Raw genomic sequence first — 17,796 nt, forward strand, 5'->3', positions numbered from 1 at the left:
AGAATATAATCTATAATGGTCATACTCAGTGAGGAAGTAGGCATGTGGAGAAAGCCTGCACTTGGAAAAGGGGTGAGATGGACAACTTCCAGGCCAAGAAACCCTGAACCAAAAGGGAAATGGATATTTTAGCCAGACTGTTTTCATAGCCTAATAAATGAATTGCCCATGACAGTTCAAATAGGATAGTTTGTATTAATGGGAACCGATCTTTCTCTTAATTAAAAGAGCTAACATTCACTTAGCACTGGCTGTATCCCAGGCACTCTGGGAAGCACTTTACACGTCTCGTCCTCTCAACCCCCAACAGCCACAAGAAGCAAGTGCCATCAGCCCTGTCTTGTAGATAATTAGTGAGGATGAGTAACTCATCCTCTTAGTCACTATATATACTATTGCTTTGGGCTCCTGCCCTCACGCCATTATGGGGAGACCATTCCAGACACACTGTAACATGAAGAGATACCTGCTTGAAAAAGCTGTTAATGGTTAAAGTCTTGAAGTTGGATCCAACCCCATTTTCCTCCAAGGAGAAGGCTCTTTCAGAAAGTCTTCGAGATTGGGACAAAGTTCTCCGCTCACCCGCAGAGCCTTTCCCTTTAAGGAAAACACTTGTCATTCAAAAGTTTGCCTTCCTGTTTGAATACATAACAGTTATTAACTTTACCATATCTAAGGTATGTTGACACTCACTGAATGACAACACTGAACATGGCCATTCTTGCTTTGAATAATGGTTTCCCTCCCCTTGTCCTGGTTCTTAGACCCTACCCCCCTACCTCCTCTGTGCAGCCCCTAATCTTCCTCTGATCATAGTGAGAGCCCAGGAGCTACTGCAGTGCCCTCCCAGGTGGAGATCAGGGTAGCTGGAGTCCAGAACTGCAGCCAGAACAGAGTCTGGCTAAATAATAAGCTTTATTTAGTCAACAGTCTTTAGTTCTGTTTTATTAGTATATTTACATTCCATTGGGAGACGTGTGTACTCCAATGCCCCTGAAGGCATTTGGGATTGTGACCCAAACACACTATGTAAGCCTAAGCACATTCTGGATCTGAGCTTTCTTCTGCTCTTGCAGTGTGGGCCCGGCAGCAGAGCTGAGTTTCTGCCTAGGCTGACCTGCCCAACGGCAATTAGAATGGAGTCACACCCAAATCTGAACTCTTTCACAGTCTGCTTGAGTACTTTTTACCCACTTTGGAGATTTGGGTGAAGCTCTTGTTGCTTTTACACTCCAAAACTCAGGGGTTCTGTTGTGAATGGTCAAAGTGCCTAGAACTCTAATGGTCCAACCCTGTCTTTGCACATTCTCTTACCCTGAATTCTTGTCATGATGCTGAACTGGAGCTTCCTGTTACCACTGAGCCCCCTAAACTTGCCACGCTGCTCAGGATTACACACGGCATCTTTGGTTGCTTCTTAAGAATCAGTCTCTGTAGTCAGGTTAATTTCTCCTTGCTTGGAAATGACTGAGGATCCAGCAAGCTCTGTGCCTTATCTATCTAGTTGAAAGGTGTTCTTTTCTATGAAGAACTCTTTTGAATAAGGCTACCTGGGTCTACATAGAAAGTGGCATTAAAAAAAAAAAAAACCTACATATATTGTGGTGTGATGATCAGGATGGATGAAAATAGAGCTTGTTTTGAAATAACCCAGGAGTTTGACTGGTAATTATGCATGAATAACTCCAGGAGAGCAGCAATACAATCCCTTTTCCACCACTCCTCTGCTAAAGGCAACATTTTGGAAGTGGCAACACTAAGGGATGGATGAGAAATGTCCTGAGAAATGTCCCAAAAATGTGAGTGGAGACATAAATATTTGCTAGATACAAAGACATTTTAAAAAGCAGGAACTCTGCACTAGGTGAGGGGAGATATGCTTGAGAACTCTGTAACCCTTTTCAATAGTTCCAAACCCAAACTGTTGAGGAAGCTCGTAATTCAGATGAAGGGTTAGGTAATGAAAAAGAGAAATATGCTAAATGAATCAGAACAGTAACTAAATATTATTTTGGCATCCACTTTTTTTTCATTGCTTTTGGTAAAACAAACTTTAAGGAACTAAAATTTTACTGAACAAACAGAGTTGTACTTTTAGAAGCCCTTGCTCTTCTTATATTTAGGAGCCAATTACAGTACCTTTGTTTAACTCACTATAGACTGTATTATTATATTTTCTTGTTTTTTCAAGGATTTGCTTTTAAGAAGTAAATTAACTTTTTAAAGCGTCTAACTGTACAGAAAATTCCAACCAAAAATCTTACTATATTTCAATTCCACAAAGTTATGATAATTGTCTTGGGGATCACTGCCCAATCAAGCATTTGTATTCCGGTTCTGATTGTGTTTCATCCTATTCACCTGCTTCTCCCTCCCCACTCCCCCACCTTACTGCACCCCTACTCCCACCAATCAGCAGCTGACCTCACGGCTGGTACACTGGGGAGCCCTTCCCTTCACACACCATTGAAAAGCTTACCAACCATGGACTCCACATCGGTTACCTCCCTGTCCAGGGTAGAGACATTGAAGAAACTTGCTAAGCTTATGGGAGCCCAAGCAAAGGGCATCCGGTATTTCCCCAAACGTTGGCAGAAGGATTCAGCTTGAAGTTTTAGTTTTTCAATCTTGTCTTTACTCTAGCAGAAAATGAAAGAGACAGCAGAAACAAACAGTAAGACACTAGCATCAGGTCAACTGCCTCTGCCATGGATCTGACAGCCATCTCCAAAACCCCCATTCTACTGATTAAAGAGTGAATAGGCAGAAAAGTGGCAAACTGAGGCCAGAAGTGCCACTGATGAAACACATAATAGAAAAGGGGGAATTTAAAGAAAGGAAAAGAAAGGCTGCATTAACTATTGAATACATTTTCAGCTAAACCAACAAAAAACTCCCCACAGTCTTGGGCTTGTTATACCAGCTTATCAATAAGTACCTTTTTTAGGGGTTAGCTACATTGGATTCATATAAAGAAATGTGGGGATGAAAAGTTCTGTACATCACCTCTCAAGCCCTTAGAGAGCCTTGTTTTCCAAAGATGCCTTGGAAGATTCCAGAGACATCTGTAAGGGCTTCTCACAACTTCCTTATTAGGTTGACAACACCTTTAAGGTATTCATTTTAATTTCAGATTTAAAAAAAGTATCTTGAGTTCAATAAATCTTAACTTGAATCTTACTTATGAGTCTGCAGTAGGATACTATTGAAAGTGAAAACAAAGTGAAATTGTTAGTCACTCAGTCATGTCCAACTCTTTGCAACCCCATGAACTATAACCTGCCAGGCTTTTCTGTTCATGGGATTCTCCAGGCAAGAATACTGGAGTGGGCAGCCATTCCCTTTCCCAGAGGATCTTCCCAACCCAGGGATAGAATCTGGGTCTCCTGCATTGCAGATGGATTCTTTACTGTCTGAGAAGGGATGCTGTAAGGCAAGTCTTATTTCCCAAAAGGCCATGTTTTAAAACTTGTATTAGAAACTTTTGGAAATGGGTACTGAGAAGAGATGTCCTTTTCATAGGCTCAATACCTATGTTGTACTAATAAATTTCTGATGTATGGCAGTCTCAGATAACTTTTAAATAGTCATACCAGAAAGGGCAGTGGCCCATGCTGTAATGAGGCTAAGAGAGTTCTGGCAGTGTACAGTTTTGGGGTGTCTGTGGCCCTCTCAACCAACTGAGTTGGAGCCTCAGAACCAAGGCAACAGGAAGTGTCTTTGTCCTGGTCAAGTTCTGTAATTAGACACTGGTGTGTACATCATCACATGTGGACTTTGTTGAGTTTAACAATTTATTTCTTTAAAAAGTTATCATCATTGATCATTTTCCCTTCCTTATTTTGTTTTAATATAATTGATTAGTGCTTCATATAGGGACACATTATGGACTAAACTCCATTAACTATTTTGTGGAAGACTTTTGAAAGATATCTGCTTCTTCTAAAATGTTACCAATTAGCAACAGTCAAAATAGCATACCTTTCCACCATCACTTTCTTTGATAACCATGTAGGGTTCTGCACAGTCTCCAATCTCTCCCTGCTGAAGGACTTTTTCAATCTACCAACAAAAATAATATTAAAACAAAGGACATGAATTAATCCATTCATGGGGATCCATCCATATTTTGCAACCATCAAAATAGTGCTTTATGACAGTATCTAATGACATCAAAAGATGTCCACAATATATGTTTTTTATTTTAAAAATTAGTATGAAGAGTAGTATACAGTTTTATAAAAAAGAAAATCATAAAAGCGTATAAAAGGGATGAGAGTAGATACACAGCAAATGTTAACAGTAGTTATCTTTGTATGGTGGGATTATGTACTATATTTTCTTCCTATTGCTTATGTGTATTCTCTGTTTTTAAACAATAAACATGTATTATGCCTACAATAAAAAATGCAATAAAAGTTATTTTATAATACAAAACCCATAAGACATATGTAGGAAGTGAATAGCTCGTTTTCTTTATTATTACTTACAATGTAAAAAAGAGATATGACCTCTGTAAAAGTTAGGTTGGGGACTAAAACCTTCCACTAAATGAATAAATGAACAGAATAAATTATCTGTAATCATTTCCTTTGTATTTCCTATTATGGCTGTGTCTCTGGATTTAAGAGACTTGGAGAGGAACTTGAAAGCAGGAGGATGGTGCAGCTTTTCACTTTGCTAACTGGCTGGTAACATGAATGGATGCTACCACCATCAAGCATTTTCTTCCAACTACCTTAAGATGGGGAGGGAGGTGGGAGGGGGGTTCAGGATGGGGAACACATGTACACCCATGGTGGGTTCATGTCAATGTATGGCAAAAACAATACAATATTGTAAAGTGATTAGCCTACAATTAAAATAAATAAATTTACATTAAAAAAAGAAAAAAAGAAAAGCAGAAATTTAAAATTGCCTAACTCTCTGTTCAAAAAAATTTAACTTAGACGCGGAAGTAAAAAACAAGTGGATTTAGTCCCATTTGTCTGTATCTTTAGCTGAGACAATCCTTGAAGAAGAAATTTAGGTCAATATATCCTAAAAGGCACACATTCTTAACAGGCATTGTCAGTTAGGTAAAAAGTATTTAAACCAGAAATACCCTGTGATGGAGGGGTGTTTTGTGAAGTTTCAAAGGAAGTGGCATGGGGCTGTTTAGTGAACATCTGTATCAGGAAGACTGCAAGCAGGAAGTCTCTCTTCTCAAAGAAGAACATAAAATCCCCTTCCCATTGCCATAGCCTGAAGACAAGGCTGATCCTCCTGAGAGACATGCCAGGCTGAGACCATGGACATTTAACACGTGAGATAAAGACTGACCCGTGTTCCTATTAGTCAGTGATCATTCACCTATCATTCAAATAAATATTTGCTGAGTCCCTTCTACAGGGTAATTGTTAGGGAGACAAGGTGGTGAACGTGATAGACCTGAGCCCTATTCTCCTCAAGTTCATGGTCAGGAGCTTATAAAGAAAATTAGAAAGAAAGAAGCTAATTTTTCCATGAGGTCAAGGAATTAAAATGTGGTCTTTAAAATGAACTTTGAACAGAGACAAAGAATCTTTTAACTGGGACACTGAAGCAAAAAACTGGAATGCTATGACTTCACGTGTATAGTGTGGCACAAGAGAGGGGTCTCCAGAATTTGGAAGTAGGAGAATCCACATTTGAGACCAGCAGACACTATTCCCTTCACCGAGTTGGGCAAGGCTAACTCCAGTGAGTTACTGGAGTGACTACTTTGTGAGTCAAAGCTGCCCCCTGATATGACAGGTTACTATATGGTCCTTCATGATTGATGTGTAAAAGAGATGCATGAGTCCGCATAACCATGGCAGGTAGGCGATGGGGCATATCAGAATTGCCTGGGGATTTATTGGAGGTAAAGAGCCCTATTTAGAGGGAAAGAAGCAACAACTGTGGTTTACTGTAAAGAAAAACAAATCAGAAGAAAACTAGGGACTCTTACTGGACAGATTTAAATTTCTTAACTCTACCCAGACAATTTAGAGAATGCTTATCATTGCCAAATGAATACATCTATACATTGAAAAATTTTGGAATACATTTAGTAAGCAATAGTCACCCACAGGTAACCACTGATATTTAGTACACTACCTACCATGGGTTAGCCAAAATAAAGTCATCCTCTGAGAAGTGGAGTTGGAAGTAAAATTTGGATCTACAGAACTAGTGTTGGCTTCTTTGATTTCTCAGGCTGGAGAGAATTTACAAATCAACTCCAAATTGAAAGGCTGCTAGAATGCATTTAAGCTAATTTTCCTGTATGTCTAAGTAATACTGCAATGAAAAGTATACATATTAAGTTTAATAACAACATATGTGTCTTTTCAGCAACAGAATTTTAACTATATTTTCCAAAAACTTACACAAGTTCCCTTCAAACTATAATGACCTTCAGAATCTTTTCAAAATGGTGTAAATGGAGAAAGAAAGGAAATACATCTGTCACTTAAGTGACTTCAATATCACCTGAACTTTTTGGAATCTGTATGCTACTCCCATGTGATCAAGGAGGAATCAATGAGATTATGTACACAAAACACTATGCTAACTAGACAATGTCCCAAACCTAGAATGCTGGGTGTACATGAAATCAAAACATCTGAACTTTGTTTAATTTGAGGGTCAAGAGTCAATGAGACTAATTATTTGGCTTAAGGCAGGTAAAATACTCAATGTGTGCCATTAACTTCTAACCAGCCATTTGGAGTGTAGACAAAGTCTCTGGCCTTCTTACAGTGGTAAAGAGCACAACCTAGAATGAAAGGTCCTTCCACTTAGCACTGCCTACAATGGTGATAAAAACAGGAAGAGTGAAGCTTGGAAACTAAAACCCACATCTCAAACTGTCAGAGCCTAGATATTTGCAGGCATTTAACTCTGGGTCTTTACAAAATCATGAACATGATTAGGAGACTCTATCCAAGATTTTCTCCACAGCAGCCTCCCAGAGCTGGATAGCCGAGGGGGCTTTCCTTGTTAGGAGGAAGGGTGCTCATCCATACCAGGCTTTATTCTGTAGTCACATCTACTCATTGAGGGAGGTGTTATTATCCCAATTTAACAGATGGGGAAACTAAGTCTCAGAAAGGTTAGGTAATTGCCCAAAGTCATATAGGTGCTAAGTAGCAAAGCCAGGACTGAAACCTAGGACTGTATGACTTCAAAATTCAGAGTCATTCCAGCATCCAACACAATTTGCTTGAAAAGGAAGAGGAGGACAGTTGAGAGGGAAACAAAGTGAATCTCACAGAGGACATGTAATACTTTCTGACACTTCTTTCACCCTAAACAGGCACTGGGACTAATGCAACAATGAGAACATCAGAATGTGCAAATCAGACTGTATCGAACCACCTTGGCTACTAGGTAGATGTCCGAGGATGGGTAGGTGACTGAGAACACCGCAGATCTTGCCTGACTGGATGAGGCAACAGAGGGCGTGTGAGCACGCAGAAATCCTTTAAACTGGTCAGAGTTCAGGTCACAGTGAAAATTTTCTGAGATCTGTAAACGAGTGGCAAAATGAAAAAATGAGTTACAGTTGTTCTCATGGTCTAAACATGTTTAAAAAAAGAAAAAGAGTGAAGAAGCCCCACCAAATTTCACGAGAAGTAAGTGTAATCATAGACATGGTTTATGATCAGTGGTTGCTGGAAAATCTGATACATATTTTGTCATAGTCTCTAGGTATTTTTGAGTCATTTGAGAGATGTTCTTTGAAACATTTAAATTTTTATTATCCCACCAATATCTCCTGAATACAGTGATGTGCCAGGTACTGCACTGAAGAAAATCAGGGCATTACTTGGGCTCCCAATTAGCTTACACTCAAGAAGGAGGGAAAAGGCAAATATGTACTAACTACAGTGACCACACTGTAGGAGAGAAGGAAATGGCAGCCCACTCCAGTGTTCTTGCCTGGAGAATCCCAGGGATGGGGGAGCCTGGTGGGCTCTTGTCTATGGGGTCGCACAGAGTCGCACACGACTGAGGCGACTTAGCAGCAGCAGCAGCACAGTGACCACACTCAGAGGAAAAAGCATTGTGTAAATTCCTGAGGGTGAGAGGTCATATCCAGTGGGGTAGATGGGGAATGCTTTCCAAGGGGGAGGTGAGTGAGATGGATAGGCCTTGGAAGAAGATTCCACCAGGCAGAGCTGGAGGGTGACAGGTACCAGGAAGAGAGCACAGCACAGATGTCTCAGCAGCTGGAAAATCTGCAGTGACTTTAGTTAATACTGAGAAATCCAGCTTCACTCTGCCTAGGCTCTCGAGGGAAAGAAAGCAGGTGAGAGCCATACTGAAGAAAGCCAGGTATGGAAGGTGAAGAGTTTGTTTTTAATGTTTCAGGTAGTGAGGATCCATTAAAGATTTTGAGCAAGAGTGTGACATGATGAGAGCTCCATGGATGGCACACTCATGTTGGACGAGCGGTCCAAATAGTACAGTGTTACTTAAGAACCCTCGCAGAATTGGTTTTCCCTTCACCACTAATAGATTTACAGCCAAGAAGAGGCTCCCAGGCAGAGACTGCATTTACCAGCTCCCTTGCAGTTAGGAGTAAGCATATGTGTGTGTTTGTATATGTGTTTGTGTGTGTGTGTGTGTGTATGCATGCACTCACTTGTGCCTGACTGTATGTGACCCCATGGACTGTAACCCATCAGGTTCCTCTGTCCATGAGATTTCCCAGGCAAGAATACTAGAGCAGGTTGTCATTTCCTACTCCAGGGAATCTTCTTGACCGAGGGATCAAACCCATGTCTCTTGTATCTCCTGCACTGGCAGGTAGATTCTTTACCACTGCGCCTCCTGGGAAGCATGTAACTAGATTCTCTCCAATCTAGATACAGAACTGTGAGCAGGAGCAGTGATGGGTCAAACTTCCAGGCTTCAACTCTACCCACCTCCACCCTCTGCTATCTTTTCCCCTTTTCTGGGAGCTGCAGTGGCAGTGACAAGAATGATTTGCGAGAACACATACCAAAGATGCCAGCTTGGGTTCCTGAATGACTGAGTGGAGCAAACCACTGTTGACCCTGTGCCCCTGCCCCTACCCTGGACTGTTAGTTATTTCTTTGGCAGCTTTGGGTCTTAGATGCAGTACGCTGGATCTTTGTTGCATCAAGCGAGATCTTCCCTCGTGATGCACAGGGGCGGGCTTAGTTGCTCTGGGGCAAGTGAGACTTTAGTTCTCCAACCGGGAATCAAACCTGAGTCCCCTGCACTGCAAGGTGGATTCTTAACTACTGCACCACTAGGAAAATCCCTGGATTGTTAAGAAACAAACAACAGAAAGTTCTCCTTCCTTAAGCCACAAGTTCTCCACATGTGGCCCCCTGACCAACAGCTTCAGCATCACCTGGGGACCTGTTAGAAATGCAAGTTCTCAGGCCCCACTAGATTTTCTGCATCAGAAACTCTGGCATTGGGCCCAGCAACTGTTTTAACAAGCCCTCCAGGGGATTCTGATGCCTGTACAAATTTGAGAACTACAGTTTTAAACCATTGAATATGTGTGTGTGTGTGTTCGTGGTGGGTTCTCCTGTTTTAGCAGTTAACCTATCCTGACTAATACAAATCTTCATAATTATTAATATTTACTTAAAAATACACAACACACTTCTTAAATACTGAGTGGTTATAGTATTTGAGCAAGGGGGCAGAAGTGTCTCCCCTGGTTTTGCTATTTCTGTCCTTCTTTAGGAGTTACAAAATGACTAAACATTAAAACACTCATGGAAAAGTCTTTTCAATTAAAAGCATGTTACACTTGGTGAGGACTCTACCCAATGGCAAATTTAGACTTTTATTGCACCAGATGCCTTCCATTCACAATAAAATGCAAAAACTCCCAAACTCAGGAAACATTACATGCACTGAGCTTGTTACAGCCGTGTGTAAATTGCTTTGCTTTATGTGTAACCCCATATGTCACTATATCAGTTCTCTGATTCAGCCAGGCTATCAACTTTTCCTTCAAGATTCTTCAAGGAACATAAACGACAAACATTTCCAGGTCACGTCTTTAAAAACTGCAAAGGCAATAGAACTGGACATATCAAAGGTCATTTGCTTTCAAATCTAATGTGTTTTTACTGCATAGAAATGATATTTAAAGAAATGAACCCAAAGATTCCATGAACAATATACGATGCCCTCAGGGCTGAGTTATTTTTGTTTACTTACCTTTTTCCTTTCTTTAACATCATAGAGGGCAATGCTGGCAAACAGGGGCTCAATTTCTATCTCAAACCTGTCAGAGAAAGAGAGAAAAGTCTATATGGATTTAACTTTGATAATTTTGAGATTTTTGAAAATGCCAAGATACATAATCTGGTTAAAAATGTAAGTAGTTTCCAGAAGTATTTGGGTAGCTCCACGCATATGAGAATCATATGAGAATATTAATAGAGCAATATGAGAGGTTCATAGAAAATTCCTAATCATTTGAGATCATGAAAGTGCTTGCTGGTGGCCCTGCAACAGAGAGCATGTGGAACAGATTCTCCATCTGATCCCACATGGCACTTCTTACTGTTGTAGCTGCTGGGTTTTCAGAGGATTGAGTGTGTCTTAGCTAAAGGTCTTGTTTACAGTTTACATTTTACTGCCAGAATAGGTAGCTCTTATTATTCAGTTTTAAGGGCTGCGGCTTTCAGCTCGTACAAAAAGAAAAGTTAAGTTGCTTTTCTTTAGATTTATAGTGGGACCTGCCAGAAGGAAATAAGGTTACGATGTGTGTGAATGTCTGGTCGTTCCATTGCCAGGGGAGCTTCTGAACTGAGGTGGAGACAGGGAGCTGAGCACAGCTGATCAACACTGAGGTGTGAGGGTCCAATGAGAGCTAGAACGAGCAGCTCTCATACTGGCCCTAATGGCCAATGCCCCCAGAAATGGTGGGCTGAAGACAAGAGAAGGCAACCCCAAGCACAACCCTGCTTGCTATAGGATGCACATGGAACAGACATGCACTTTCTAAATGTTTCAGGTTAACATACAGGGCTTCCCTGGTGGCTCAGACGGTAAATTGTCTACCTGCAATGCAGGAAACCCGGGTCTGATCCCTAGGTCAGGAAGATCCCCTAGAGAAGGAAATGGCAATCCACTCCAGTACTCTTGCCTAGAAAATCCAATGGATGGAGGAACCTGGTGGGCTACAGTCCATGGGTCACACAGAGTCGGACACAACTGAGCAACTTTACTTCACTAACAACCTATGATGCTGCCAGCTAAGAGCCCTAGTAGTCAAGCCTGGACCACCACCACTGCAGAAGTCACACAAATTAGGTCAAATTCTGTTTTCAAATGTATGTGAGAGAATGGATTTATCACAGCTTTGTCTAAAAAGAGAATTTTTTAAAGAATATGTGGACAAAGGTAACCAGACAAAAGAGTTGGTCAAATGACACCTTGGAAGTGAGACAGTGGGCATGATAGAAGAGCCACAGACACTGAGTCAGAGAGACCTGGGCTCTCTCCCCTCTCCCAGTCTGGCTAATTCTGGAATCTTCATTGGGTTACTGACTTTCCCCAGTTCCACTTACTTCTAAAATGAGGAAAGGATACTTACTCTTCCCATTTCCTAGGATTGTTGTAAGGACTGAAAGACAGTATGTGTGAACATACTTTATAAACAATGTCAAGGAACATCGTTATTCACAGTAGCCAAAAGGTGGAACCAAACTCAGGTGTCCATCAAAGATGAGTGAATTAATAGAATATGGTATGTGCATACAACAGAACATTATTCAGTCTTAAAAAGAAAGGAAATTCTGACACATCCTACCATATGGACAAATGTTGAAGAAACTGTGTAAGTGAGATATACCAGTCACTAAAGGCCAAACACTGTATAATTCCACTCCCATAAGGGAATGGTGGAAGAGAGAAATGGGAGTTATTGTTTAGTGGGTATAAAATTCCAGTTTGGGTAAGTGACAAGAATTATGGAGATAGATGGTGGCAATAGCTGTACAACAATGTGAATGTATTTACTGCCACTGAAATACTAGTGAAAAATGGATATGACAGCAAATTTTATGTTATCTGTATTTTACCACAAATAAAATTTAACACTATCATTTAATATTTTTTTACTACATATCATTAACATAATTTTTACTATTCATATTTAAACATTCCAGGTTTACCTATAAGAACTTGCTTTCGTTTGTCCAGTTTATTTAAAGTAGTGAAAGATACATCTCCCCTCTTGCAGGTATATGTTGGTACGAATACAATTTAAGACACTGGAGCAGGTCAAAGACTGAGAAAACACTACAGTTCTCTTTAATTTCTGCTTTGGCAGTTTGGGGAAAATATCATTATAAACTACACTTCACAAATTTCGTCAGGAGAAATCCAAGTGACATGATTACTTTTTTAACAATAGTCTTAGTGGCCATGTCTTCCCATCTGTGAGAAGAGCTGCCATTTACTTAGAGAAAACCTCTAGGAGGCTGAGTATCAAGCATCAGAGGGTAGAATTCCTCCAATCCCAAAGAGCAGAGTTACTGCAGCCAACAGTGGCCTGATGCACTTCCTGTGGGAGTGGGTGAGAGACTCAGACAATAGGGTGGATTTCCTGAATGATGAATGCAGAGGGGGGATGGAAGAGCCACTTCCACTTAGTCCTCCTGCTGAAGGGCTAAGAGTTTCCCCCAGCTGGGTCAGATCCCAGGGACCAGCGTTTGCCCTTATGTACCCACTGCTCAACACAAAGCTGGCTTATTGGCTGCTCATCTCTGTACAAGACAAAAAGTCCTAACTCCCCCACCAACTGGTAGCATTGACTCTAGGAGAGTGCTACACCACCAAGAGAGCCCCACAACTGTGTAAGCAGTCATGCTGGCTTGTGTCCTGAGGAGAGGAATTGGGGAGGCTCCACATTAGAATCGGAAATTTACAGCACGTAGGAACTTTGGGATGATCTGGTCTAACTACTTTACTTATAAGAACTCAAAATTCCAGAGAAGTCCCCAGGCTGACATACAGTCTTGAATCCAAAATCCAAGTGCCCTAATGGCAAACCAAGTGCTGCCTAAGAGGTTCATGAATTGACTTCAACAGATGGATGACTTTCCTAATAGGGTATGAAAAATTTTTATGCCTACATAGTTTTGCCTAGGTAGAGCATCATGGAAAAAGCAAGAGAGTTCCAGAAAAACATCTACTTCTGCTTTATTGACTCTGCCAAAGCCTTTGACTGTGTGGATCACAACAAACAGTGGAAAATTCTTCAAGAGATGGGAATACCAGACCATCTGACCTGCCTCCTGAGAAATCTGTATGCAGGTCAAGAAGCAACAGTTAGAACTGGCCTTGGAACAACAGACTGGTTCCAAATAGGAAAAGGAGTACGTTAAAGCTGTATATTGTCACACTGCTTATTTAACTTATATGCAGAGTACATCAGGAGAAATGCTGGGCTGGATGAAGCACAAGCTGGAATCAAGACTGCTGGGAAAAATATCAATAACCTCAGATATGCAGATGACACCACCCTTATGGCAGAAAGAGAAGAAGAAATAAAGAGCCTCTAGATGAAAATGAAAGAAAAGAGTGAAAAAGGTGGCTTTACTCAACATTCAGAAAACTAAGATCATGACATCTGGTCCCATCGTTTCATGTCAAATGATGGGGAAACAATGGAAACAGTGAGAGACTTTATATTTTTGGACTCCAAAATCACTGCAGATGGTGACTGCAGCCATGAAATTAAAAGATGCTTGCTCCTTGAAAGAAAAGCTATGACCAACCTAGACAGCATATTAAAAAGCAAAGACATTACTTTGTCAACAAAGGTCTGTCTAGTTAAAGCTATGGTTTTTACAGTAGTCATGTACAGATGTGAGACTTGGACTATAAAGAAAGCTGAGTGCCAGAGAATTGATGCTTTTGAACTGTGGTGTTGGAAAAGACTCTTGAGAGTCCCTTGGACTACAAGGAGATCCAACCAGTCCATCCTAAAGGAAATCATTCCTGAATATTCATTGGAAGGATTGATGCTGAAGCTGAAACTCCAATACTTTGGCCACCTGATGCGAAGAACTGACTCATTTGAAAAGACCATAATGCTGGGAAAGATTGAAGGCAGGAGGAGAAGGGGACGACAGGATGAGATGGTTGGATGGCAACACCGATGCTATGGACATGAGTTTGGATAAGCTCAAGGAGTTGGCAATGGATAGGGAAGCCTGGAGTGCTGCGATTCATGGGGTCGCAAAGAGTCAGACACGACAGAGCAATGGACTGAACTGAACTGAACTGAGAGCAGTTACAACTCAATATTTTCAAAAGTGCCTATCATCTGAAAAAGTGGAAGAACTAATTCTCTAAAGCAATCGTCTATAAAGAGAAAAGAGAGGCATGCCGGCACTCCAGGGTTAGGCAAGACAATCCACTGGAACTCAGGAAGAAGATACTATAGTTTATTTTAATTGATTGAGTTCATCCTTCAAAATGTTTCACTTATGCTTGTTTTGTAATACATATAAATTTAATACACAAGTACAAAATTAATACACATATAGAAGATGCGTGACTTTTAAATACAATTAAAAAGCTAAAAAAGAATTGCTTTCAAGCAAACGTGACCCATGAGATGAATCCAGATTTCAGACATGTGCTGTTTGAAATGTGTGTTACCGAAGAAGGAAATGAGAAAATATTTAAGAAGTCAGGAAATCATGCAGAAAAATCTGGATTTCTAGTTTCTCTTTTTGAAAAAAAATCAGACAACTGATCAAATGGGTCAGTTCATTTGGATGGCAAGAGTTGGCCCAAGCTAGTAGTGAGCGCCCCCAGAGGATAGTTTGCTACAGTCCCACTACACTCTAATGTCCTCTGGCACTGAAACTGAGTTTTAGTTGCATTTTTCATTGTGTTTTAATAATGGTATGTTGGGAAATGCATATAAATCTCTAAGAATAAAAAGGATCTAACTTGTAGCATTTTCTGATTTCAATATTGTAAATATTTCTACCATTCTACCATGGCTAATTTCAAACTACCAATGTGACTTCACTGAATAAAGAGCTGGGAAGAGAAGCATACACTGAGCTCTCAGGAGTTAGAGTGGACTCCAGCACACCACTGGCTTTTACTGCTATTTTTCTTAACGCAGGACATTTCGCTCAATTAATTACCTAGACATCTAACCTTAGTGTTCGTCTTCCTTTTCATAGTAGAATGACGGTCAAAGGCCTGGCAGGAATATAATCTGGGGCTACCTGATTCTGAACTCTGGTCTTTCTACTACTTCACAGCTGCCCACTATTAAAAGTGTGTTGGGGTCCTCCCCGACTCAAGCTCTGATGAGAAAGACAGTTTGTATCTGAAAGGCAAGACAGATCTCAATCGAGTAGGTAGTGTTTGCTGATACTTACTTCAGGGTCAGCAACTTAACCAATATTCTGTTTCCCAGATGTTCCTTGGGACATTCTGGTACCGGACGTATTTCCACAGCATCCTCCTATTATTAACCACATTGAAATCAGTAGTGAATTCCCATGAAATCAGTAGTGAATTAATCAGCAGTTAACCAAGGGAAGGGAAGACTGCTATCTACCATGCAAGACAAGCTGCATTTGCTTTATTTCTAATCACAGAATAATACATTAACTTTTATAAGAGTTTATTATCCAACCCCCATGCTTCAAAGTCAGCATTTACAGCAAAGATTTTTCTCCTTTCAGACAACCAAACATTTAAGACAAAGAGACCAAAAGAGGAAGGAAGGAAATGTGAACATAGATAAGGCTTAGTAACATCCACCAGATGGCATTGCAAAATCTTACACCTATTGTTGACTTTTTTTTTTTTTTTTTTGCTGGCTTTAAGGACACAATCAGAATATTTCTCCTGCCGAGGGCTTTACCAGTAAATATGTGAGTTTCAGACTTGAGATCTGAATCAGAAATTTTCACCTAAAGCTGTAAACCATTAATACTGTAATACAGTGGCTTTCTTGGTTCAGTTTCCTTAAACAGATGATAGAGATTTGGGGCTGAATTTATAGGTTCTAAATAGACATGTCCAGCTAGAACTTGATAAAGTTCTAAGAATTGAAAAGCTTAGTAATGACATGTTAAGAGATATGTCTGTCTATTTTACGACATTGGGACTGAAGAGTTAAAGGGAAGTATCAAGTATACGTACAGCTGATTCACTTTGCTATATAGCAAAAACTAATGCAACATTGTGAAGCACCTATACTCCAAGGAAAATTAATTTAAAAATTCAAATGTGAACTATCACAGTATCTTAATTATAGTCATAGATGCAAAGACTGACAGTGCAAGTCGTCCTGAGAACTTTAATTCCTGCTCTTGTGGTGGGTACACAAACTCTGATGAATGGTCTGCAGCTCACAAGTGTCCAACAAATAGGTCCATGTCTAATTATATTTTTTAAATTTATTCTTAATTGAAGGATAATTGTTTTACAATGTTGTGTTGGTTTCTGCCTTACGACATGAAGCGGCTATAGTATACACGTGTCCACTCCCTCTGGAACCTCCCTCCCACCCCACAACCCCAACCCTCTAGTTCATCACAGAGCACCAAGTTGAGCTCCCTGTATTACACAGCAACTTCCCACTAGCTCTCTACTGTACATATGGTAATGTATATGTTTCTGTGCTACTCTCTCTCAATTCCTGGGCTGTAAATGACATCCCGAATACCCGATAGCAACCAGAAGAATTTTTCTAAATAGCAATACAGTCATCTTCTTATTAAATCTGTGCCCAGTTTGGTGGAATACTCCCAAGTGTAAACTCACCACCACTCTAACTTTCAATTCCCCTTTGTGTTAAACAGTTTGGTGGGTGGAACTGCTGAGTTGTTTCAGAGGAGGTGCTGTTCTGATGCCCACACTGAGGTGAAGGCCCTCAGAGCAAGCTGGAACTTTCAGGGTGATCAGGACAGACACATCTGAAAGGTAAGGGGCCCCTTATTGGAAAACAGCCTCACTATAAAAACACTCTGCTTTTGGTGTGGATTCAAAACTTTGGTATACTTTTAAAAGGCTCTTCATTTGGAAAATTGTAAGCATATACAAAAGTAGAGAAAATACTGTAATGGATCATACGCAACCATCATCTAGCTTCAACAATTTTGACTTATGGGCAATTTGGTCTCATCCCTGGGTCAGGAAGGTTCTCCAGTGTTCTTGCCTGGAGAATCCCACGGACAGAGGAGCCTGGTGAGCTACTACAGTCCATGGGGTCTCAAAGAGTCGGACAGGACTGAAACAGCTTAACATAGCACACAGCATGTACTCTCACTTACTACTCCCCCACTCAGTGTTGGATAGCTCAGAACAAGGCCACAGAGATCATATAATTTCATCAGTGAGCACTTCAGTAGAGACCTCTAAAAGATAAGGACTTTTAAAAACATATACTATAATGCTACTATTAATTTTTAAAAATAATTTCCTATTTTAATGAAATATGTAGTCAGCTCCAAACTTCCCCAACTGTCTGTTTTTTTTATAGTTAGTTTCTTAATTCAGGTTCCAAACAAGGTCTATATGTTCATATGTTTCCCAAGTCTCCTCTAAACTATGTGAATTTCTTGCACTTTTACAGTTATCTGATATAAAAATGAATTGTCAATGAAGCAGAAGTCATGGACACCTCTTGTTTTCCTCTTCCTGGGAGAAAACAGAGAGATACTTACAGTGAGAAAGAGAGAGGATCACAAGAGAGAAAGGGATAATATGAGAGATGAGGTTCTTCTGTCAGCAGACCCAGTGGAA

At 40.4% G+C, this 17,796-nt stretch overlaps 1 protein-coding gene across 5 annotated transcripts in view; it reads right to left on the reverse strand.

Moving 5' to 3' along the window:
* The window catches only part of DOCK8 (dedicator of cytokinesis 8), a 241,736-nt gene that overhangs the window by 128,081 nt on the left and 95,859 nt on the right, over nucleotides 1–17,796 (reverse strand). For all 5 annotated transcript variants that reach the window (XM_059888931.1, XM_059888930.1, XM_059888932.1 and 2 more), the window contains 6 exons: nucleotides 15,420–15,505; nucleotides 10,219–10,285; nucleotides 7,384–7,533; nucleotides 3,982–4,062; nucleotides 2,480–2,639; nucleotides 467–597 (listed from right to left, as the gene is read on the reverse strand). In XM_059888931.1, coding sequence (XP_059744914.1) covers nucleotides 467–597; nucleotides 2,480–2,639; nucleotides 3,982–4,062; nucleotides 7,384–7,533; nucleotides 10,219–10,285; nucleotides 15,420–15,505 — 675 coding nt within the window. The remainder of the gene's footprint in view (nucleotides 1–466; nucleotides 598–2,479; nucleotides 2,640–3,981; nucleotides 4,063–7,383; nucleotides 7,534–10,218; nucleotides 10,286–15,419; nucleotides 15,506–17,796) is intronic.

This window comes from Bos taurus, chromosome 8 (genome assembly GCF_002263795.3).
Source record: "Bos taurus isolate L1 Dominette 01449 registration number 42190680 breed Hereford chromosome 8, ARS-UCD2.0, whole genome shotgun sequence".
Taxonomy (NCBI): Eukaryota; Metazoa; Chordata; class Mammalia; order Artiodactyla; family Bovidae; genus Bos; species Bos taurus.